The sequence below is a fragment of the Protopterus annectens genome, chromosome 9.part0 (genome assembly GCF_019279795.1).
Source record: "Protopterus annectens isolate FY-2018-M chromosome 9.part0, PAN1.0, whole genome shotgun sequence".
NCBI lineage: Eukaryota > Metazoa > Chordata > Ceratodontiformes > Protopteridae > Protopterus > Protopterus annectens.
Window position 1 is genome coordinate 1,464,888,288 of NC_056743.1, and position 26,159 is coordinate 1,464,914,446.

The 26,159-nt window shown below is 40.9% G+C and overlaps 2 protein-coding genes across 2 annotated transcripts in view; both read left to right on the forward strand.

Moving 5' to 3' along the window:
- LOC122810704 (putative adhesion G protein-coupled receptor E4P) overlaps positions 1-18,190 on the forward strand; it is a 96,940-nt gene extending 78,750 nt beyond the window's left edge. The window contains exon 5 of the mRNA XM_044082269.1: positions 18,095-18,190. Coding sequence (XP_043938204.1) covers positions 18,095-18,190 — 96 coding nt within the window. The remainder of the gene's footprint in view (positions 1-18,094) is intronic.
- Positions 18,191-22,675: 4,485 nt separating this feature from the next.
- LOC122812121 (adhesion G protein-coupled receptor E3-like) overlaps positions 22,676-26,159 on the forward strand; it is a 224,305-nt gene continuing 220,821 nt past the window's right edge. Inside the window, exon 1 of the mRNA XM_044084410.1 lies at positions 22,676-22,762. Within this exon, the coding sequence (XP_043940345.1) occupies positions 22,677-22,762 (86 nt within the window). The 5' untranslated portion in view covers position 22,676. The remainder of the gene's footprint in view (positions 22,763-26,159) is intronic.

The following is a 26,159-nucleotide window of genomic DNA, read 5'->3' on the forward strand; positions in this document are numbered from 1 at the left end:
CTTCTTAGTCCCTTGTGCTTTACCTGTACTGTCCTGCTTGTGTTTTGTCTTTTACTCAAAAGAAATGGACTTCCAGGCACTTGTATTATACTCTGCCAGTGTGTTGACCCTCATATAAGTTACCCATTTGACTTGTTAGTACTGTCATTAATCTTTAACCAATTGCTTGATTTCATTTGATTTATGCTGAAACCTAGCAGTGTGTATTAACTACTGAAAAATGCTGAAATCTTGTCTGTTTTATTAACTGCTGCATGCTTGTTTACTGTTTTGCTGTACAATTGGAAGGCATAAGCTGTTTATATTGTAGAAATCTGTATGTAGTATTTGGGTTCTGGCACTGCAGTCTCTCTTCCTTCTGCTTATTCCAGCTTGACTATACACTAGCATCCCTTGACCTTACCATGTTCTGTATTTGCTCTTCCCTTTGCCTACTCCAAATTTTAGAGAAAACGCTTGCTTCCCTTGACCATTCTGCTTTTTCCTGTGAGCTTTCTCCTCTGCCAGTGCCTATTTTGGCTCCTTTCTTCAAATCTGTGCTTTAATAACTGCTGCTTTCTTGTTTACTGTTAATGCTGTACAATTAGAAGGTATAATCTGTTTATATTGTAGAATTTCTGCATGTAGTATTTCAGTACTGGCAACTGCATTCTCTGTTCCTTCTGCTTATTCCAGCTTGGCTAAATGCTAGCATCCCTTGACCTTACTTTGTTTTGTGTTCTCTTACTTTTGTGTACTCCAGATGTTAGAGTAAACACATGCTTCCCTTGACCATTCTTCTATTACCTGTGTGTTTTCTCCCCTGCCAATACCTACTTAAAGACCCCTTTCTCCAAATCTGTGCTGTAAACTAAGGTATTCTCCTTTCTAGCGCTTAAGCCTCATCAGGCTTGTCTTTCCTTTATACTGCTCCCTGCAAACCCAGGAGTCCACTCTCCAGGCCTTCTAGCTTTTTTTGTTCTCACCCTCCAGCCTGCAACTTTCACTATTTTTTTCTCTCTCTGTCTCTCTCAATCCTTTGCCTTCTATTTTACTCTTTCTACTTGCCCCTGATAGTCACTGCCCCTCCATTAATTGCTCTTTCTCTTCTAGAGAAATATTTTACTACCCTAAGCTCACTAGCTTATTGTCATTACATCTCTCTTTTATTTTACAGTAGTCACCTACATGGAAAAGTGACCTCAATCCCACCCCCACCCTGAATAGATCTGACTGACATTCTATCTTTTGACACTGAAAGTGACACAAGAATTGCTATCTAGCCAAGGATGGGAGGAAACCAAGAAAAACATCATCACAAGCTATATGTATGAGTTCCAATTGCTTCTTCCTCGCCTGGTGTTAAAAGCATTTTTTTGTCTTTTTTTTGCATATTAAACTAGGCTGTAGTGTGCACACATATTTTTGGCTCATTAACCCCTACCATCACCACCTTTCTTCCACCCCACTGGTTATGCATCTCTCTCCCTAGTCTGTGTATCACTTTGATATTTAACTAACTTCAGGAAAGTGTGCTAAAGGCTAACACTTTGCTGCCTGTCTCCTCTCGTTTCTAAACCAAGGGTTCACTTCATACATTATCAATATCTGTCTTTACTCACCTAGTCTCTCCATTCTAAACACTGTTCTCCTCACTGATAAACTTAAGTGCAAGTTGCACTGATAGTGTTTTTATTTTTTTTTTTAAGAATAATTATCTTCTGCTCCTGGATCTGCCTGCTCCATTCACCCTCTCTTCTCTCGGGCTCTCTCCACTCCCCTACCTTTCCCCCATTCCCACCCACCCCCACTTCATTTACATATATACTCTTACACACCACATCACTTCTTCCTATCCAGTCAGTCACCCTCTCTAACTAATCTAACACCTGCTTCACTCCTATAACCACTCCCACCTATCTCTCCTCCCTTACATTTTCACTATTCCCCCTTCCCCTCTTCACTAACTCCTACGTTTCAATTCTAGTCAGACCCTCTCTTCTTTCTCTGCTTTCACTACTCTTATTCACTGCATTCTTCACTCATCTACCATTCTTACTTATCCCTATCTACTCTTCGGTCATGTGGCCACTCCATCTCTTCACCACCTTTCTCTTCTTCCTCTCTCTAACAACCTCTTACCATTCATCAGTCTAGTATCAATCCCCCTCAGCTACACTCCCCTATGCTACTAACACTCATACTATCTCTAACCCACAGTTAATCTCACCATCTCTCATCCCTATTTCAGTATCTGACCTCTTCAAAGTTCCTCCTTGCTCTAACTCATGACTCTCTCCTCTGGTCAGAAACCTAGATTTCCTACTACCCTGAACTTACTCTCTTCTCACTTTCTATGACACTCTTCTTTTGGATGGAAACATCCACCTCAACTCAGGACCTCCCACCTCTTCATTGCACAATATCACTTCTCATATCTCTCCCCCTCACTTACCCCTTCCTACCAGTAATTCCGCTTCCAAATCACTAATAATCTTCTTTCTAAATATTCAAAGTATTGTAAATAAAGTAACATACCTGCATTCCTGGATGTCTAACACATCTTTTCACATTCTTGCCCTATCAGAAACTTGGCTAAAACCTCACATCCTTAGCACATAAATCCTCCCTCCAGGTTATAACATCTTTTGCTCAGATAGAACCAATAAACTGGGAGGATGGGTTGCTATCCTCTACTCTGAGCTACTTAACCTGTCCCCTCTCTCCATCTCTGTTCCCTGCTTCTCACTTGCTGAAATACTCATCATATCAACAACATTTTCCATAGTCTCAATATACATTTCCCCTGGCGATAATATTCCCATCCAAGAGAACTTCCTGTCCTGGATCAGTCACCATATCCCTTACAAAACTATCATACTTGGAGACACTAATATAGACTGGACTAAACTTGTCCCCCTCATCACCTACCCATTGTTTTAACCTTCATGGTTTTCACCAACACATTTCCACCCCTACTAGAATAAACAAACCTATTCATTTGGACCCATCCTTGACTGGATCCTTACTTCAGTTCCTCACCTCTATCATAATCCTGGTATACTTCCCAACTCATTGAGTGACCACTCTCCAACCTTCATACACAGATTCACCCAACACTCACCTAAAGACCCTACTTATAGGGTACACCAAAACCTTACCCACTTTGACTCCGACACTTTTAACTCTAAATTGTCTGGCATTAATTGATGCTTCCTCTGTCACCTCTCTGTCAATGAGGCAGTAAATTCCTACAATAAGAGTTTCCTTGACACACTTGATTCTGTTGCTCCATCCAGAAAAATCTTAATCAAATCCAATTACATCCCCTGGCTAACAAAACAAACCCACTCAATCATGCACAGAAGAGATTCTTCCTGGAAAGTCTGGGTTAAAAACAAGTCCCCTGTCTTACTGCAGACATACTGAGAGCTCAGAACCTGGCTAAAAACTTGTTAAAGACAAGAGAGCTTTTTTTCCTGTAAACAAAGTATCTATCAGAAAAATCCACAAAAATTCTGGGCCACCATCAACAACCTACTCCACCCAGTTAACCCCACTACTCCCAACCTCTTTCCAAATGGCACTGCTTCTGAAACTGCCTCCCACCTTAACAACTATTTCATAGAAAATATTCAAAGCCTCATAGTTATACTGAAAACAGTACATTTCACTCAACACCTCCACTAACCCATAACAAAACTCTTGCTAATGCTTTTTCTTTCCAACCAGTCCCAATTAACACAATTAAATGTCTCCTTAACAAACTTAAACCCTGCTCTCCCTCAGAAGACCAACTACCCCCTCATTTCCTAAAAATAGCTGCACAATCCATCACCTACCCTGTCTCTATTCTTATTAAAAAATCCTTCTATACTATCCATCTTCAAAAAGGCAGCAACTCTACAGAGCCCTCTAACTTTAGACCAGTTGCTATCCTGTACCCCCTATCCAAAATCCTGGAAAAGTGCATCCATATTCAACTACTCAAACACCTTCTCGATAACAATCTCCTCACTCATTACCTCATTTCTACTGTATTACTGTCAATTACCCAAATAATAGCTGAAGCTCTTGACAATAACCTCCTTATCTCTGGTCTTTTCCTTGATCTTTCAAAGGCCTTTGATACTGTCTCTCATTCTAAACTTCTAACTACACTCTCAGGCCTACATCTCTCTACCTCCTCCATCAACTGATTCTCTAGCTATCTCTCTGGCAGGCAGCAGTCTGTTAGCTGGCAAACTATCCTCTCTCCATTCCTCCCTGATAATACTGGAGATCCCCAAGGATCAATTCTGGGCTCCCTCTTGTTCAATATATTCACTAATAAACTTCACTCTGCTACTAACCTCTTTACACTTTACAGTACACTGATGACTACACCCTCATTACTTTTGCCCACAACATTCCTGATTTGCTAGCTCTCACTCAACAAACCTTTTCCTCTGTCGAAACCTGTCTGTCTGATAACCAACTCATATTAAATCCAAAAAAAAAGAAACTCCTTCTCTTCCTCCCTAAAACACTTGCTCAGCTCAAAGCCTCTTTCTCTATATCCTCTCTCAACACCATTATTAAACCTAACACCCTACAAAACTACTTGGAGTTATCATTGGTGATGAATTAAAATTTGATATTCATATTCAACAAAGTATAAAAAGACCCCCCAGAAACTTGGACTTCTCTTTTCTAATCAAAAATTTATGTCACCCTCCTCCAAACCCTTCCTTGCTCAAGCCCTACTCTTACCATACCTTCTTTATGTTTCCTCTGTCCTTACTCATGCTCAAACATCTCTTACCACTAAACTAGAGCAAACTTATAACAAAATTGTCAGATTTGCTGCCAACCTTCCTTACAAATTTCACCACTGTCTTGCTCTTAAGTCACTCCAATGGACAGAATTCTCCAAACAGCTACTTATACCCCAGCTACATATTGCACACTCTATCCTATATAAACCCACATCCTGTCCCCTCCATCTTCAATTTAGTCTCCTTTTATAAACCTCCATCACCCCTAAACTGCCAGTAAATGCCTCCTTCAGTTATACAAACCCAACGAAAACATTGGTAAGACCCTTTACAAAAACTCTGTAGCCCCTGTTTGGAACTCACTCCCTCTCAACACAAGAAGCATTCAGCATAAATACCTGTTTAAGAAAGAACTTAAACTTTTTCTCCTGAAGACTTGGTCATGCCCTTGTCAAAACCCCCACTTGAACTAGTTTCCTCTCTTCTCATTGTATCTGCTTTCCCCTATCAATTATTTTTCCTCCTTGTACCTGCTCTAGCAAACTGTGTACACACTGTACTTCTAGCAAACTGTATTCATACTGTACTCCTAGCAAACTGTGTTCATACTGTACTCCTAGCAAACTGTATTCATACTGTACTCCTAGCAAACTGTGTTCATACTGTACTCCTAGCAAACTGTATTCATACTGTACTCCTAGCAAACTGTGTTCATACTGTACTTCTAGCAAACTGTATTCATACTGTACTCCTAGTAAACTGTGTTCATACTGTACTTCTAGCAAACTGTATTCATACTGTACTCCTAGCAAACTGTGTTCATACTGTACTCCTAGCAAACTGTATTCATACTGTACTCCTAGCAAACTGTGTTCATACTGTACTCCTAGCAAACTGTATTCATACTGTACTCCTAGCAAACTGTGTACACACTGTAGTTCTAGCAAACTGTATTCATACTGTACTCCTAGCAAACTGTGTTCATACTGTACTCCTAGCAAACTGTATTCATACTGTACTCCTAGTAAACTGTGTTCACACTGTACTCCTAAAAAACTGTGTTCATACTGTACTCCTAGCAAACTGTGTTCACACTGTACTCCTAGCAAACTGTATTCATACTGTACTCCTAGCAAAATGTGTTCATACTGTACTCCTAGCAAACTGTATTCATACTGTACTCCTAGCAAACTGTGTTCACACTGTACTCCTAGCAAACTGTATTCATACTGTACTCCTAGCAAACTGTGTTCACACTGTACTCCTAGCAAACAGTATTCATACTGTACTCCTAGCAAACTGTGTTCACACTGTATTCCTAGCAAACTGTGTTCACACTGTACTCCTAGCAAACTGTGTTCATACATGTGTTCATACTGTACTCCTAGCAAACTGTGTTCACACTGTAATCCTAGCAAACTGTGTTCACACTGTACTCCTAGCAAACTGTGTTCATACATGTGTTCATACTGTACTCCTAGCAAACTGTATTCATACTGTACTCCTAGCAAACTGTGTTCACACTGTACTCCTAGCAAACTGTGTTCATACTGTACTCCTAGCAAACTGTGTTCACACTGTACTCTTAGCAAACTGTGTTCATACATGTGTTCATACTGTACTCCTAGAAAACTGTATTCATACTGTACTTCTAGCAAAATGTGTTCACACTGTAATCCTAGCAAACTGTGTTCATACATGTGTTCATACTGTACTCCTAGCAAACTGTATTCATACTGTACTCCTAGAAAACTGTGTTCACACTGTACTCCTAGCAAACTGTGCTCACACTGTACTCCTAGCAAACAGTATTCATACTGTACTCCTAGCAAACTGTGTTCACACTGTATTCCTAGCAAACTGTGTTCACACTGTACTCCTAGCAAACTGTGTTCATACATGTGTTCATACTGTACTCCTAGCAAACTGTATTCATACTGTACTCTTAGCAAACTGTGTTCACACTGTAATCCTAGCAAACTGTGTTCACACTGTACTCCTAGCAAACTGTGTTCATACATGTGTTCATACTGTACTCCTAGCAAACTGTATTCATACTGTACTACTAGCAAACTGTGTTCACACTGTACTCCTAGCAAACTGTATTCATACTGTACTCCTAGCAAAATGTGTTCATACTGTACTCCTAGCAAACTGTATTCATAATGTACTCTTAGCAAACTGTGTTCACACTGTACTCCTAGCAAACTGTATTCACACTGTACTCCTAGCAAACCGTATTCATACTGTACTCCTAGCAAACTGTATTCATACTGTACTCCTAGAAAACTGCATTAATACTGTACTCTTAGCAAACTGTATTCATACTGTACTCCTAGCAAACTGTATTCATACTGTACTCCTAACAAACTGTGTTCACACTGTACTCCTAGCAAACTGTGTTCATACTGTACTCCTAGCAAACTGTATTCATACTGTACTTCTAGCAAACTGTGTTCACACTGTACTCCTAGCAAACTGTGTTCAATACTGTACTCCTAGCAAACTGTGTTCATACTGTACTCCTAGCAAACTGTATTCATACTGTTCTCCTAGCAATCTGTGTTCATACTGTACTCCTAGCAAACTGAATTACTACTGCACTCCTAACAAACTCTATTCATACTGTACTCCTAGCAAACTGTGTTCATACTGTACTCCTAGCAAACTAGGTTCACACTGTACTCCTAGCAAATCATATTTATACTGTACTCCTAGAAAACTGTATTCATTCTGTACTCCTAGCAAACCATATTCATACTGTACTCCTAGCAAACTGCATTTATACTGTACTCCTAGCAAACTGTGTTCACACTGTACTCCTAGCAAACTGTATTCATACTGTACTCCTAGCAAACTGTGTTCACACTGTACTCCTAGCAAACTGTGTTCATACTACTCCTAGCAAACTGTTGTACTCCTAGCAAACCGTATTCATACTGTACTCCTAGCAAACTGTTCTCACTGTACTCCTAGCAAACTGTATTCATACTGTACTCCAAGAAAACTGTATTCATACCGTACTCCTAGCAAACTGTATTCATACTGTACTCCTAGCAAACTGTATTCATACTGTACACCTAGCAAACTGTGTTCACACTGTACTCCTAGCAAACTGTGTTCATACTGTACTCCTAGCAAACTGTATTCATACTGTTCTCCTAGCAATCTGTGTTCATACTGTACTCCTAGCAAACTGAATTCCTACTGCACTCCTAACAAACTCTATTCATACTGTACTCCTAGCAAACTGTGTTCATACTGTACTCCTAGCAAACTGGGTTCACACTGTACTCCTATCGAATCATATTTATACTGTACTCCTAGAAAACTGTATTCATTCTGTACGCCTAGCAAACCGTATTCATACTGTACGCCTAGCAAACTGCATTTATACTGTACTCCTAGCAAACTGTGTTCACACTGTACTCCTAGCAAACTGTATTCATACTGTACTCCTAGCAAACTGTGTTCACACTGTACTCCTAGCAAACTGTGTTCATACTACTCCTAGCAAACTGTTGTACTCCTAGCAAACCGTATTCATACTGTACTCCTAGCAAACTGTTCTCACTGTACTCCTAGCAAACTGTATTCATACTGTACTCCAAGAAAACTGTATTCATACTGTACTCCTAGCAAACTGTATTCTTACTGTACTCCTAGCAAACTGTATTCATACTGTACACCTAGCAAACTGTGTTCACACTGTACTCCTAGAAAACTGTGATTGGGAGGGCGGCCTAATGGTTAAGGTGTTTGCCTTACAAACACAAGGTGCAGGGTTTGAGTCTCACAAGGGATAATTGGCTAGGCTCGCAAGGGCACTTAGCATAGTACTAACCTATGTGTTTATACTGTAGTCCCAGCAAACTGTATTCATACTGTACTCCTAGAAAACTGTGTTCATACTGTACTCTTAGCAAACTGTATTCATACTGTACTCCTAGCAAACTGTATTCATACAGTTCTCCTAAAAAACTGTATTCATACTGTACTCCTAACAAACCATATTCATACTGTATTCCTAGCAAACTGTATTCATACTGTACTCCTAGCAAACCATATTCATGCTGTATTGCTAGCAAACTGTATTCATACTGTACTCCTAGCAAACTGTGTTCATACTGTACTCATTTGTGTAATATTCTCTAAACTTTTTAATTGTCATTTGGCCTATGCTGTGTACTGTTCTCAGATTTTGGAAATTGTACTTGTTAACTGTTATTTCCCTATGCATTTTACTGCTGTGCACACATTTTTGACTTGTACTATATTTCTGTGACCCTACTTTAATATTTTGTAAATATCATAATTTCTTGTATTATTTCTGGGGTTTTTCTCCTTGGGTCTCCACTGAAAATGGGCCCCCTGGCTCAGTGTGACTAAACTAGGTAACAAATGTCAATAAATAAATAAATAGTATAACAACAACTTGTGCACTAGAAGTAGTGTAGCAATAATCTGTATATTAGAATAAGTATAACAACTGAACAACAGAAGTAGTGCAACAGTGACCTGTGCACTAGAAGTAGTGTAAAAATGGCCTGTGCACCACAAGTGGTGCAACAGTGACTTGTACACTAGTAATGGTGAAATAATGATCCTTACACTAGAAGTCGTGCAACAACAGCATGTATACCAAAAGCAGTATAACAACAACTTGTTCACTAGAAGTAATGACTTCTACACCAGAAGTAGTGTCACAATAACATGTACAGTAGAAACAGTGTAACAATGACTTGTATAGATGTTGGAAAACAGTGGGTATGCTCTGTGTTATAGCTTAAAGTAATACGCTGCTGTTCATTCATTAAACCACTTTGATAGTGAGTGGTATACACACCAGCATTATGAAATGAATAAATTTAGCACTGTAATCACAAACTGTCATTTTAAAAGAAACAATGGAATACAACATAGCAGATAATGTCAAAGAAATATCCATGCTTAGCTCTACACTTTCTATTACTCAGCTGCTATCAAGTTGAAGAAAATGAGTGGTAATGAATGACACACATAAACATAAACATAATAACATGAACAACTGAAGTGGAGACACAAAGTCACACTTAAAAATGAAAATAAAACATACATCATGGCAATTATTAAGTTATTAACTACCAGATCCTCTCAAGTATATCCATGAAAGCAACTCAACATTTTCAACAGCAGTAAATGAAAACTTTGTGACACATCTACATGAATTCTAAGTAAAATGACTGCATGATTAAACACTGAAGTGCATTTTTTATACGTGTCATTTACCACTTGTTACATGTCCTTCATCTGTAGTATTTTCTATATGACATTACTAGAGGCTTACTTTTACTTATTTCATTTCCTTAGCAAATGGTCTCACACCAATCTACCCAGTTTTTAGTAGTTATGGTGAAAAACTAACATTTATAAAGGACATTAAGTAAATGTTACAAAAGGCAGTTTATTTAAACTTACAAGATTATTTATAAACACAGATGAAGAAAAGGTTGACACTAACTTAATTTGATTACAAACAGCTTAATAATAATATAGGTATAATACATTTAGCTTATTAATAATAAACAGTCATGTCACCTAATGAATTTAATAAAATATTAAAATATGCATTGCAGCAAATATGGAAGGAACCCAGCCACGGGGATGCACAAGTGAGTGCATTTCTTCGTGCCCGTCCCAAGCCTGGATAAATGGGGAGGGTTACGTCAGGAAGGGCATCCAGTGTAAAACCTCTGCCAAATAACATATGTGGACAACAATACAGATTTCCATACCAGATCGGTTGAGGCCCGGGTTAACAACGACCGCCACTAGTACTGTTAGCCAACAGGGTGCTGGCTGAAATTGGGCTACTGTTGACGGAAGGAGAAGAAGAGGGGGAAAGCATGCCTGAAAGCAGAAAGAGAGGAGGAAGGTTAGGAGTGTAGTAGTGAGGGTAGGAACTTTGAATGTTGGCAGTATGACTGGTATAGGGAGAGAGCTAGCTGATATGAAGGAGAGAAGGAAGGTTGATATATTGTGTGTGCAAGAGACCAGATGGAAGGGGAGTAAGGCCAGGTGTACAGGAGGTGGGTTTAAATTGTTCTATCATGGTGTGAATGGGAGGAGAAATGGGGTAGGGGTTATCCTGAAGGAACAGTATGCCAAGGGTGTTTTGGAGGTGAAAAGAGTGTCAGACAAAGTAATGTTTATGAAGCTGGAAATTGATGGTGTAATAATGAATGTTGTTAGTGCATATGCTCCACAAGTGGGTGTGCAATGAATGAGAAAAAACATTTTTGGAGTGATTTGGATGAAGTGGTGGTGAGTGTTCCCAAGGGTGAGAGACTGGTGATTGAAGCGGATTTCAATGGGCATGTTGGTGAAGGGAACAGAGGGGATGAGGAAGTGATGGGCAGGTATGGTGTTAAGGAGAGGAATGCAGAAGGTCAGATGGCAGTGGATTTTGTGAAAAGGATGTACATGGCTGAGGTGCATACATATTTTAAGAAGAGGAAGGAGCACAGGGTGACGTACAAGAGTGGAGGAAGATGCACACAGGTGGATTATATCCTATGCAGGAGGGCCAGTCTGGAAGGAGATTGGAGACTCTAAAGTGATGACAGGGGAAAGTGTAGTTAGGCAGCATAGAATGGTGATCTGTAGGATGATGTTGGTGATCAAGAAGAGGAGAGCAAGTGTGAGAGCAGTGCCAAGGATCAAATGGCGGAAATTGAAAAAGGGTGATTGTGAGGTGGAGTTCAGGGAAGAGTTAAAACAGACACTGGGGGGCAGTGAAGAGTTACCAAATAGCTGGGTAGCTGCAGCAGAGATGGTAAGGGAGACAGCTAGAAAGGTGCTTGGTGTGACATCTGGACAGAGGAAGGAGGACTAGGAGACCTGGTGGTGGAACAAGGAAGTGCAGGAGAGTATACAGAGGAAGAGGCTGGCAAAGAAGTGGGATTGTCAAAGAGATGAAGAAAGTAGACAGGAGTATAAGGAGATGAGGAGCATGGCAAAGAGACAGGTGGCAAAGGCTAAGGATAAGGCATATGGAGAGTTGTATGAAAGGTTGGACACTAAAGAGGGAGAAAAGGACCTGTACCAATCGGCTAGACAGAGGGACTGAGCTGGGAAAGATGTGGAGCAGGTAAAGGTGATAAAGGATAATGTGGGAAATGTACTCACAAGCATGGAGTGTGTGTTGAGCAGATGGAAAGAGTACTTTGAGGGGCTGATGAATGAAGAGAATGAGAGAGAAAGGTTGGATGATGTGGGGATAGTGAATCAGGAAGTGAAACAAATTAGCAAGGAGGAAGTACGGACAGCTATGAAAAGGATGAAGAATGGAAAGGCTGTTGGTCCAGAAGACATACCAGTAGAAGCATAGAGGTGCTTAGGAGAAATGGCAGTGGAGTTTTTAACCAGACTGTTTAATGACATCTTGGAAAGTCAGAGGATGCCTGAGGAGGGGAGAAAAAGTGTTTTGGTACCTATTTTTAAAATTAAGGGTGATGTGCGTTGCTGTAGTAACTACAGAGGGATAAAACTGAGCAGTCACAGCTTGAAGTTATGGGAAAGAGTGGTAGAAGCTAGATTAAGAAGGGAGATGATGATTAGTGATCAGCAGTATGGTTTCATGTCGGGAAGGAGCACTGCAGATGCAATGCTTGCTCTGAGAGTGTTGACGGAGAAATATAGAGAAGGCCAGACGGAGTTGCATTGTGTCTTTGTAGACTTGGAGAAAGCATATGATAGGGTGCCTAGAGAGGAGTTGTGGTATTATATGAGGAAGTCAGGAGTGGCAGAGAAGTATGTAAGAGTGATACAGGATATGTACGAGGGTAGTCTGACAGTGGTGAAGTCTGCAGTGGGAGTGACAGATGCGTTTAAGGTGGAGGTGGGATTACATCAAGAATCAGCTCTGAGCCCTTTCTTATTTGCAATGGTGATGGACAGGTTGACAGACGAGATCAGACAGAAGGCCCCATGGACTATGATTTTTGCAGATGACATTGTTATCTGTAGTGAGAGTAGGGACCAGGTTGAGGAGACCCTGCAGAGGTGGAGATATGCTCTAGAGAGGAAAGGAATGAAGGTCAGCACGACTAAGACAGAATATGTATGTGTGAATGAGAGGGAGGATAGAGGAATGGTGAGAATGCAGGGAGTAGATTTGGCGAAGGTGGATGAGTTTAAGTACTTGGGATCAACAGTTCAGAGTAATGGTGAGTGTGGAAGAGAGGAGAATAAGAGAGCAGGGGCAGGGTGGAATGGGTGGAGAAGAGTGTTAGGAGTGATTTGTGACAGACGGGTACCAGTAAGAGTGAAAGGGAAGGTCTAAAAGAGGGTAGTGAGGCCAGCTATGTTGTATGGGTTGGAGACGGTGACATTGACAAAAAGGCAGGAGTCAGAGCTTGATGTGGCAGAGGTGAAGATGTTAAGATTTGCACTGGGTGTGACAAGGATGGACAGGATTAGGAATCAGTATATTAGAGGGTCAGCTCAGGTTGGACGGTTTGGAGACAAAGTCAGAGAGGCGAGATTGAGTTGGTATGGACATGCTGAGGAGGGATGCTGGGTATATTGGGAAAAGGATGCTAAGGATGGAGCTGCCAGGTAAGAGGAAAAGAGGAAGGCCTAAGAGAAAGTTTATGGATGTGGTGAGAGCGGATATTCAGGTGGTTGGTGTGACACAGCAATATGCAGAGGACAGGAAGAAATGGAAACAGATGATCTGCTGTGGCAACCCCTAACAGGAACAGTCGAAAGAGAAGAAGAAGCAACTATGGGAGGAAAGCAATGCATTTAACATATGGTTCACAAATTAAACATTATATCATTATGTTGCCTGAAGTTCATAGTTAATATAATGTAATAAGAACATGACTAAAAACTATTGAATGATATATCATTGCAGAAGCATTGCAGTAAAGGTGAAAGATAACTTATCTTCAAATAAATCTTTCATCACTATCATCATCATCATCCTCATTCATCATCACTTCCGTTTTCCTTTTTTTTTCAGTTTTTACATAGGGTCATGGTATCATGTCAACTGTCACCAGGGTCATTATGCTAATGAGCATCACCACATAACAAATGATGAAATGAAACATTACAGAGCTGTTAACAGACATACAAATCATACACTAAGAGACAGTTACTCATTGGTTCTGTAAACCAGGATTTCCTAGTGTGCAGTGTTGCATTGTGCAAGCAAGACCAGCAGCCTTAAATGAACACAAGTGTTAGTGACCACTGTCAGGGTCGGTGACTGGAATGCTGCATGCTGTTACCCTTCATATTCTAGATTGATCTGGCAGTGGCTAACGCATCATCAACTCTATGACCTAGGCATTGTGGACCACTGCAGTGCAGACAGAAGCAGCATACAGGCATAAAGTCATGAATTTATGAACAGCACACATTGATGTCCACTCTGAATACACTGACATTCAACTGGCAAGTGTTTGTCATGCATTCTGAAATTGTATTCCACAGTGGCTGGTTTGCTAATACCCCAGACTATGGTGTGGGGTATAGAAAAACTGGAGTGTTTGTTATAAATAAGTGCAGATCACTTATTTAAATTTCATTATTACCATTGTACACCCATTTATACCTCAAAACTCCAATGTTTTGGTAGTTGTTAAGTCCTAGGATTAAATTTTTGAAAATGATCCATCATGTTAAAGGCACATTTGCATACTAAGTCCTACATTTCAACCCACTGAAAAGAGAGTAATGAAATGAATAAGAAAATAAAAAGTGAGTTCACTCACCAAAAGAATGCTGCATAACATATTCTCATGTGGACATGTGGAATATTCCTTTTGTGACACAAGGCTGACCGGGATGAATGCGAATGCAGACATCAGTGCCATTTGTTGGCTGTAGACAACTCACTTCCAGATAACAGAATCAGTCATTGATTTGATTGAATAAAAAAGCTAATTAAATTCAGCTTCCAAAACAGAGCTGGATGCTGGGGAGATTAGCCATCTTGTGGTGAACTCAGATGAGGCAATGTCACTGCCTCAGCTTTCAGGCTGTTTGTGTATGGACTGAGGGGAAGTTTAATGGATCAGTACCACTGTGTTTGGATATGTTATATTTCAAAACTAGCATTCAAGTATCTTCAGTTTAGAAGCAGTGGCAATAGATGTGAGAGTGTATGCTTGCAAAATACAATGATACATAGTGGCGTAAATTAAGCATGCCATGGAAAGGCCTGTACAAATTTCTTTTGCATATTTTCCCCATTCTTCATTCTTCATCAGGCCTACCCGATCTTTGGAAGGGCTGACAGTCAGGCAACCATAGGGCGTGCTTGTGCCTTGTTGGTATCCTGGCAATGAGGACATATTTCTTGAAAGACATTAGTCCCCCTTCCCACCTTGGGCAGGGGAAGCATGGTCCACTTTACTGATTGGGCCACTATGCCTCTTCATGCATGTGCATACGTTAATGCCTGTACTGAGAAGGGCTAATACATTCATGGCTTGCCAAGCCACATTCATTCCCCAAGTCCTCCCTCAAACATTACCCACATACTTGAAGAATTGCAGCATATGACAGCCCTACTCTGCCCTCTCCCCCAAGGACAGGCATCCTTGTCATGCCCACAGCAGCTGTTGCTAGTCATACATGCATCACATGGACCTTATCTTTCTATGTTAGCAGAGCCAGCTAAGGACTGCACACACTTTTTACATATGCACTAGCAGGAGACCATGTTAGCATAAGAAGAAGAGAGACATCTGATGCTGACTGCATTTGTGGTTAAATACATATATTTAACATATACCTTGCCATTCATCTGTGGCAAATTGTTTGCAACACAGAGGCTAATACAAACCATCCCCAAGCAAACTAAACAGGATATGGGGATAAAGCCTCCATTTATAATGTGAAGGTCACAGCAACCGTAATAGACTACCAGTAACAGGTAGAACCATTGTAGCTACTGCTAGAGGAAATATTGTTCATCAAGACTTAGGAAAACCACCACCAGCAAGTCTGAGTGCTGCAGGTATTGGACGGGTAAGGGTTGTGACATCCTTTTCACAATTATTTTCATAGATATAGAAAAGCTCACCAATCAGAGCCACTGTACAGAGGTACAGTGTTAGGTTAAGATCTTGACATCTTGCTCACAGAGGATGCAGCTGCCATGCACATATGCTGTGTGGCCATAAAGTGGGGATTGTATTTACATGTAGAGTTCACCCATGCCTATTCTAAGCTGAATTTCTTCTGCGGTAATGGTGATGCATTCTTAAGCTGAACTTCAGCCCAAATGTTACATTCTTATGGTTTGTCACTTAACCACATTTGATTTAATTTATGATGTGTTATATCAAAATTATAATGCTGTTGATAGCTAAACATTTGTCTTGCACAATACATGGATATGTTTATATATCCTGAAGTGGACATCACTTGTTTAATATGTCATGCCTGTGCTAAGCATAGAGCTGTTGTATCTCAGCTTGTGTATGACTGGCAGCATCCCAAGCAGGATATCCTCCACCATGTCATTTTGATACTGATTCATCTGCCTTAAGGCCCCACTCCTATATTTTTGTCAGCAGGATGTTCTATCTCAGGTTATGGTGCACCTAAATCCAATGTATCAACAGTCTGGTTATGCCGCATGTACTATACAACAGACATGGAATGATCTTTAAATGATGCCCATTGCAACTCCTTATTCTTATTGTAGGTGCCCAGGCAGCAGAGCTGTATCCTAGGGTAACAAAATGTACCTACATTGATGTTTTAGTCTACTTATGCCTCTCTGTGTGGCCAGGGCTGCAGGGGTTATACTACCTTTCAAAGCATGTGCTCACTTGGCATACTACTGCTCTGAAATGTGTGCTGCAAGACAGAACCAAGCTATATGTAGTAGTGATGCGTGCTGCTTGGATCTTGGCACAAATTTTCATTATACAACCACAATAAACACATATCACCTTCACAGTGAAAGAATGCAGTAATTTGCAGCATCACTTGTGCCATTTGCATGTATTGCTTTATGTTTCACTCTAACACAGGGTGATGCTGAGAATATCTGCTATGCAGAGGAAGACAAATATTAACGGGCGTCTTCTCAATGATACTTTGGGGCACTTGGATATATTCCTATCTGTGTGCCACCATGTGTTCCAAGAAGTTATTTAGAATCCTGTTGATGGGTGCCCACAGAATGGCAGTGGTATCACCTTAGACCTGTGAAAAGTGTCTGTGTCTTGGATGCTGACAGCTGGCATGCTTTAGTTTTCAGAGGTACTGAGCAAACAGAAGCATATCCATATAATGAGTAAGTCATAGAGCAAGCATTTGTGTATTGGTATGAAGAATTATATTGTGTATTAGTAGTAAATGAGGTACATTGCATTTGAACAAAACACCAGTGCTGTCTACAACCTCACATCTCTGTCTTGTGAAACGTATTAGTTCATGTTTAACTATCAGAGTCATACAATCCATTTATCCATCACTTACTAATAACCTGCTGTATCCTTTAAAGGGTCATGGGGATACCCAAGACTATACACACAGCCAATGGGTGCCATGCACTGAAACCTACCCTGGGCGGGGCACCAATCAAATACAGAATTACACACTACCACTCGCATTCTACATTTAAGCCTGTGGACAACTAATTCCAATTTACCTATGGCAAGTGTTTAGGAGGTGAAAGAAGTATAGCGTACACAGACAAAATCCATGCAGATGTATGGAGGGCATGTGAAATCCACACAGAAGACACCTACACTGAGACATAAACTGGAGAACTTTTTGGTGTGGGGAGAAAAAAGTATTTATATGCACTGGTACCTGTTTCAGGGCGATAGCCATTCTTCTTTATCACTAATGGCAGTATTTCAATTTTCATGTAAATTTGTCAGAGTGGTACTAGTAGCCAGAAACTTCTGAATCCTGTGTAGTGTCATATGATTTACAATGACATTTATAGCCTTTTACTTGGCTTTCATTGAGTGTCCTGAACCCCCAAGTTTCCTCCTGCAAAGCATTGTTAACAGTACAGGCCAAATTTCTAAATCTGGCCTGCACTTCTGGAAAGTGTGTAATGAATCTTGCTCAAAGAATAAGCAAACCATGCCATCAAAATTATTTGGTTAAATATTAGTGGTATGTAAAATGGATGGAGATAAGAATTATAGTAAAAGGAAGCCTACAGTTGGAAAAAAATGGCCATCATAAAAAATGCTGCCATAAACATCTATGATCTAAAATATAATAATGTTTACCAGAAACTATATATTTTTGTTATAAAACTTCTGCTCCATATTTTAGATTATGTATTGTAAACCTAATTACAATGGCTACACCTTTGTTATTCATTTCAGGTGAACATGATTCTATTTACCATAACAATTCACATACTGAGAAAGAAATTTTCAACACTCAACAAAGATGTTTCAACCATCAAGAATACAAAGTAGGCAAAGTTAATCCTTATAAATATATATTTCTAAAATGTTTTATAAGACTTGTGATATTGTTTTGCTTATTGGAGTCATAGTATAGATTCATAGGTTCACAGATTTATAAGTTGGTACTAGGCTATTGGCCCTAGGGCCTATACAAGCCTAGCTATAACAATTCCCTGGCTATTTCTTCCCACACTATTTACTTCCCTGGACCCCTGTCTAGCAAGGGGACTGATGTGATCCCTGGAGTGAATTTCCTTTCTCCCATCCCATCGTCGAGGTTCCTTTAGAAGAGGGCCAAAGAGGCACTCTGCTTGACATGTATGGGCAGTCTATTCCAGAGTCTGGGGAGTCTCTGGGTCAGGAACTTATCCCTCCTACACGTTTTGTTTATTATGATGACAAGGTTTAGATCCCTGGAGCATGTGGCTCTGAAGGATTGGGATTTCTTTAAGTGTAGCATGTCCAACAGCTCTAGGTTTGACATGGCCTTGTATGTTAAGCAGCGATTGCCTCTGAGTAGACAATATGTGATAGAGTATAACTGGAGTTTTTTAAGGCGGTCAGCATAGGGCATCTGCTTTAGGCATGTGATTCTTTTAGTGAGGTATTTCTGTGGCCTTTCCAGTTGTTGCAGATGTCTTGAGAGGTGCATACAAAATGGGGCATTGTATTCTGTAATGGGTCTATTGAGGGATGAGTACAGTGAGACAATGACCTCCTTTTTTCTAGATGAAAACCCTTAATGATGAGGTGTGCCAGATAGAAGGATTTCCTGACTGTTGGGGCTATGTGGTTATCGAAGGTGAGACCACTGTCCACCTGTGTCCCTAAGTCTCTTATCACACTTTCGGTGTTTAGTGTACTGCCACCTATGTGGTAATTCACGGGTACATGTTTTTTTTTTCCCAAAGGGGATAACTATACATTTCTTGGCATTCAGCATGAGCCCATGGCTCTGGCACCAAGCATCTGTTTCTGTAAGGCCCTTTTGTAGAGTATCCACATCATTTGGGGATTCAATAATGGCTCCCAGTTTGCAATCATCTGCGAACTTTGTTAGCCAGAGTCCCTTAGTGGTGGCCTGTACTTCAGAGAAGTAGCTGCCAAACAAGAGCGGTCCCAGGAATGAACCCTGAGGTACTCCACTTGTCACTTGTCTGGAGCTGGATTTGGAGTCTGCTACTTTTACAGTGTGGGTTCTGTCAGTAAGCCAGTTGGCAACCCATGAAGTGATGTAGGGATTAATACCCAGCTTAGTAAGTTTATCTTTGATTCCAGAGTGGGGGATGGTGTCAAAGGCCTTGGCGTGGTCCACATAGACTGTGTGGACTGCCTTACCCTCATCCACTGCTCTGGAGACTGATTCAAAGAAGTCAATCAGGTTCAGGAGACAAGCTCAGCCCTTCACGAACCCAAACTGGGTGGGGTCCAGTGCTTGAAGGTTGTCAATGTCTTTGTTTATAAGTTCCATGATAATACATTCCATGGCCTTGCAGATCAGGTTCATCAGACTGATGGGGCGGTAGTTCCTGGGATTCAAGGTGGATCCCCCCTTGTAGAGTGGGATAAATGTAGCTGTGTGTCACTCAGTGGCCTCAAAGCCTGAGGTGAGGCTCTGATTAAACATGACACTTAGGTGAGGTGCTAGTTCATTTTGCAGTTCATGTAGTACACAGCCCAGGATGTCATCTGGTCCCATGGATGCTGTATTCTTTGCTTTAGAGAGTGAGATTTTTACCTGTGTGGCCATTATTACCAGAATTTGACAATGTTCCGGTATTGAGATGGACCGTTTAGGGGGTGAGAGGGAGTGAAGTTGGCACTGAATCGATTTGCCAGGATATTGGCAATATCCTTGGGATCAGTATACGTAATGCTATTCTGTTGTAGCTCAGAGCAGATCTGAGCATTGTCATTTGGATTTTGGACTTAGTTATAGAATGCCTTGTGGCAAATTGTTTGCAACACAGAGGCTAATACAAACCATCCCCAAGCAAACTAAACAGGATATGGGGATAAAGCCTCCATTTATAATGTGAAGGTCACAGCAACCGTAATAGACTACCAGTAACAGGTAGAATCATTGTAGCTACTGCTAGAGGAAATATTGTTCATCAAGACTTAGGAAAACCACCACCAGCAAGTCTGAGTGCTGCAGGTATTGGAAGGATAAGGGTTGTGACATCCTTTTCACAATTATTTTCATAGATATAGAAAAGCTCACCAATCAGAGCCACTGTACAGAGGTACAGTGTTACGTTAAGATCTTGACATCTTGCTCACAGAGGATGCAGCTGCCATGCACATATGCTGTGTGGCCATAAAGTGGGGATTGTATTTACATGTAGAGTTCACCCATGCCTATTCTAAGCTGAATTTCTTCTGCGGTAATGGTGATGCATTCTTAGGCTGAACTTCAGCCCAAATGTTACATTCTTATGGTTTGTCACTTAACCACATTTGATTTAATTTATGATGTGTTATATCAAAATTATAATGCTGTTGATAGCTAAACATTTGTCTTGCACAATACATGGATATGTTTATATATCCTGAAGTGGACATCACTTGTTTAATATGTCATGCCTGTGCTAAGCATAGAGCTGTTGTATCTCAGCTTGTGTATGACTGGCAGCATCCCAAGCAGGATATCCTCCACCATGTCATTTTGATACTGATTCATCTGCCTTAAGGCCCCACTCCTATATTTTTGTCAGCAGGATGTTCTATCTCAGGTTATGGTGCACCTAAATCCAATGTATCAACAGTCTGGTTATGCCGCATGTACTATACAACAGACATGGAATGATCTTTAAATGATGCCCATTGCAACTCCTTATTCTTATTGTAGGTGCCCAGGCAGCAGAGCTGTATCCTAGGGTAACAAAATGTACCTATATTGATGTTTTAGTCTACTTATGCCTCTCTGTGTGGCCAGGGCTGCAGGGGTTATACTACCTTTCAAAGCATGTGCTCACTTGGCATACTACTGCTCTGAAATGTGTGCTGCAAGACAGAACCAAGCTATATGTAGTAGTGATGTGTGCTGCTTGGATCTTGGCACACATTTTCATTATACAACCACAATAGACACATATCACCTTCACAGTGAAAGAATGCAGTAATTTGCAGCATCACTTGTGCCATTTGCATGTATTGCTTTATGTTTCACTCTAACACAGGGTGATGCTGAGAATACCTGCTATGCAGAGGAAGACAAATATTAACGGGTGTCTTCTCAATGATACTTTGGGGTACTTGGATATATTCCTATCTGTGTGACACCACGTGTTCCAAGAAGTTATTTAGAATCCTGTTGATGGGTGCCCACAGAATGGCAGTGGTATCACCTTAGACCTGTGAAAAGTGTCTGTGTCTTGGATGCTGACAGCTGGCATGCTTTAGTTTTCAGAGGTACTGAGCAAACAGAAGCATATCCATATAATGAGTATGTCATAGTGCAAGCATTTGTGTATTGGTATGAAGAATTATATTGTGTATTAGTACTAAATGAGGTACATTGCATTTGAACAAAACACCAGTGCTGTCTACCACCTCACATCTCTGTCTTGTGAAACGCATTAGTTCATGTTTAACTATCAGAGTCATACAATCCATTTATCCATCACTTACTAATAACCTGCTGTATCCTTTAAAGGGTCATGGGGATACCCAAGACTATACACACAGCCAATGGGTGCCATGCACTGAAACCTACCCTGGGCAGGGCACCAATCAAATACAGAATTACACACTACCACTCGCATTCTACATTTAAGCCTGTGGACAACTAATTCCAATTTACCTATGGCAAGTGTTTAGGAGGTGAAAGAAGTATAGCGTACACAGACAAAATCCATGCAGATGTATGGAGGGCATGCGAAATCCACACAGAAGACACCTACACTGGAGAACTTTTTGGTGTAGGGAGAAAAAAGTATTTATATGCACTGGTACCTGTTTCAGGGCGATAGTCATTCTTCTTTATCACTAATGGCAGTATTTCAATTTTCATGTAAATTTGTCAGAGTGGTACTAGTAGCCAGAAACTTCTGAATCCTGTGTAGTGTCATATGATTTACAATGACATTTATAGCCTTTTACTTAGCTTTCATTGAGTGTCCTGAACCCCCAAGTTTCCTCCTGCAAAGCATTGTTAACAGTACAGGCCAAATTTCTAAATCTGGCCTGCACTTCTGGAAAGTGTGTAATGAATCTTGCTCAAAGAATAAGCAAACCATGCCATCAAAATTATTTGGTTAAATATTAGTGGTATGTAAAATGGATGGAGATAAGAATTATAGTAAAAGGAAGCCTACAGTTGGAAAAAAATGGACATCATAAAAATGCTGCCATAAACATCTATGATCTAAAATATAATAATGTTTACCAGAAACTATATATTTTTGTTATAAAACTTCTGCTCCATATTTTAGATTATGTATTGTAAACCTAATTACAATGGCTACACCTTTGTTATTCATTTCAGGTGAACATGATTCTATTTACCATAACAATTCACATACTGAGAAAGAAATTTTCAACACTCAACAAAGATGTTTCAACCATCAAGAATACAAAGTAGGCAAAGTTAATACTTATAAACATATATTTCTAAAATGTTTTATAAGACTTGTGATATTGTTTTGCTTATTGAAGTCATAGTATAGATTCATAGGTTCACAGATTTATAAGTTGGTACTAGGCTATTGGCCCTAGGGCCTATACAAGCCTAGCTATAACAATTCCCTGGCTATTTCTTCCCACACTATTTACTTCCCTGGACCCCTGTCTAGCAAGGGGACTGATGTGATCCCTGGAGTGGATTTCCTTTCTCCCATCCCATCGTCGAGGTTCCTTTTGAAGAGAGCCAAAGAGGCACTCTGCTTGACATGTATGGGCAGTCTATTCCAGAGTCTGGGGAGTCTCTGGATCAGGAACTTATCCCTCCTACACGTTTTGTTTATTGTGATGACAAGGTTTAGATCCCTGGAGCATGTGGCTCTGAAGGATTGGGATTTCTTTAAGTGTAGCATGTCCAACAGCTCTGGGTTTGACATGGCCTTGTATGTTAAGCAGCGATTGCCTCTGAGTAGACAATATGCGATAGAGTATAACTGGAGTTTTTTAAGGCGGCCAGCATAGGGCATCTGCTTTAGGCATGTGATTCTTTTAGTGAGGTATTTCTGCGGCCTTTCCAGTTGTTGCAGATGTCTTGAGAGGTGCATACAAAATGGGGCATTGTATTCTGTAATGGGTCTATTGAGGGATGAGTACAGTGAGACAATGACCTCCTTTTTTCTAGATGAAAACCCTTAATGATGAGGTGTGCCAGATAGAAGGATTTCCTGACTGTTGGGGCTATGTGGTTATCGAAGGTGAGACCACTGTCCACCTGTGTCCCTAAGTCTCTTATCACACTTTCGGTGTTTAGTGTACTGCCACCTATGTGGTAATTCATGGGTACATGTTTTTTTCCCAAAGGGGATAACTATACATTTCTTGGCATTCAGCATGAGCCCATGGCTCTGGCACCAAGCATCTGTTTCTGTAAGGCCCTTTTGTAGAGTATCCACATCATTTGGGGATTCAATAATGGCTCCCAGTTTGCAATCATCTGCGAACTTTGTTAGCCAGAGTCCCTTAGTGGTGGCCTGTACATCAGAGAAGTAGCTGCCAAACAAGAGCGGTCCCAGGAATGAACCCTGAGGTACTCCACTTGTCACTTGCCTGGAGCTGGATTTGGAGTCTGCTACTTTTACAGTGTGGGTTCTGTCAGTAAGCCAGTTGGCAACCCATGAAGTGATGTAGGGATTAATACCCAGCTTAGTAAGTTTATCTTTGATTCCAGAGTGGGGGATGGTGTCAAAGGCCTTGGCGTGGTCCACATAGACTGTGTGGACTGCCTTACCCTCATCCACTGCTCTGGAGACTGATTCAAAGAAGTCAATCAGGTTCAGGAGACAAGCTCAGCCCTTCACGAACCCAAACTGGGTGGGGTCCAGTGCTTGAAGGTTGTCAATGTCTTTGTTTATAAGTTCCATGATAATACATTCCATGGCCTTGCAGATCAGGTTCATCAGACTGATGGGGCGGTAGTTTCTGGGATTCAAGGTGGATCCCCCCTTGTAGAGTGGGATAAATGTAGCTGTGTGCCACTCAGTGGCCCCAAAGCCTGAAGTGAGGCTCTGATTAAACATGATACCTAGGTGAGGTGCTAGTTCATTTTGCAGTTCATGTAGTACACAGCCCAGGATGTCATCTGGTCCCATGGATGCTGTATTCTTTGCTTTGGAGAGTGAGATTTTTACCTGTGTGGCCATTATTACCGAATTTGACAACGTTCCGGTATTGAGATGGACCGTTTAGGGGGTGAGAGGGAGTGAAGTTGGCACTGAATCGATTTGCCAGGATATTGGCAATATCCTTGGGATCAGTATACGTAATGCTATTCTGTTGTAGCTCAGAGCAGATCTGAGCATTGTCATTTAGATTTTGGACTTAGTTATAGAATGCCTTGTGGTTTTCTTTGGCATCTTTGGCAATTTTATTTTCGTAACTAGTTTTGGAGGATTTTATGAGGGATCTCAGCTTCTTACTGAGGCTGGTAAGGGAGTTTTTTGCATCCTGGAATTTTCTCTTTTCTGCAATAGTTTCTTCCTTTTGTTGAAAGTTTGTTTATGGCAGAGGACCACCAGATTGGCTTTCTTTTTTTGGAGGAGAGCATCTTGGTTCTATTTGGGATGGCACGATTCATGCATGAGTGGATGTGCTCCTACATTGCCTTAGTGTAGGATTCAGCAGTCGAACGTTCAGTTCCCGTCTGCATGGGTGTCATGAAGTTTGTCACTTCTGACTTAAGTAGCATGAAGTTGGCTTTGGAGAAGTTTTTTATGGAGGTTTCCTTACTGGGGGGTGGGGTGTGATGTGGATGTTAAGGGTGATTAGCTTATGGTCAGACCTGACCAGCAAGGAGGTGACTATAGGTGTGAAGCATTGATTTCCCATGTTGGTAATGAGCAGGTCTAGGATATTGGAGCCCCTTGTGGGACCATGGATTAGTTGGTCCAGGGCATTGGAATTTATGAATTCCAAGAACCGTTGGGCAAAGGTGTTGGTACATGACTAGTCTTCCCAATTAATGGCAGGGTAGCTGAAATCACCCAGTATTAGGGTGTTTGGTTGTATCTTAATATTTTCCAGTATGTTTAGAAAGGTGTAGTGAGAATCTTGGGGCATGGTGGGGGATCTGCAGCAAGCTACAATTTGGATTGCAGTCTTACCTAGTGTTAGTTGCGCCTGGAGAATTTCAGACATATTGTGTTGGGCAACTAGCCTGGTGGTGTGAATATCCTTGGTACATATGGACATTCCTCCACCTTTAGTGTTTCATTCCTGGTTTGGTGGCCGAAAAGTGTGGCAACAGTTGTAGCCTGGTATTACAGGGGTTCTCTCTGGGGCCTTGAACCAGGTCTCAGTTACTGCACAGATATCGATGTTCTTCATTTTTAGGAGTTCCTTGAGAGAGTGCATTTTGAGGTTTAGACATAGCATTGAGTAGCATTACCTTCAGATTTTGCATTGGTGGTGCTGCAGTAGCATTGTCACCTCACAGTAAGATGTTGCCCTGTTCGATTCTCAGCTAAAGCATCTTCTGTGTGGAGACATGCGTGAATGGGCGTACCTTCGTTGAAGGTTGTGCATCAGGCCTGGCAAGTCGGTACGTAAAAATCTACTGCCAATCATTAGCGGACCGGAGTTTCGCTGTGGCAACCCCTAACTGGGAAAAGCCGAAAGATACAACAACCTTCAGATTTTGCATATAAGGTATATAAACCTGAAGCATCATTCAAATGGCATTAAACAAGATCACAGCTAACTATGCATTACAAAATATAGGATTTTAAAAGTAATGCCTCACTGATGAAGGGAATGAGTGGCCATGTTGGCTGGGAGGGGACTAATGACATGAAATTAG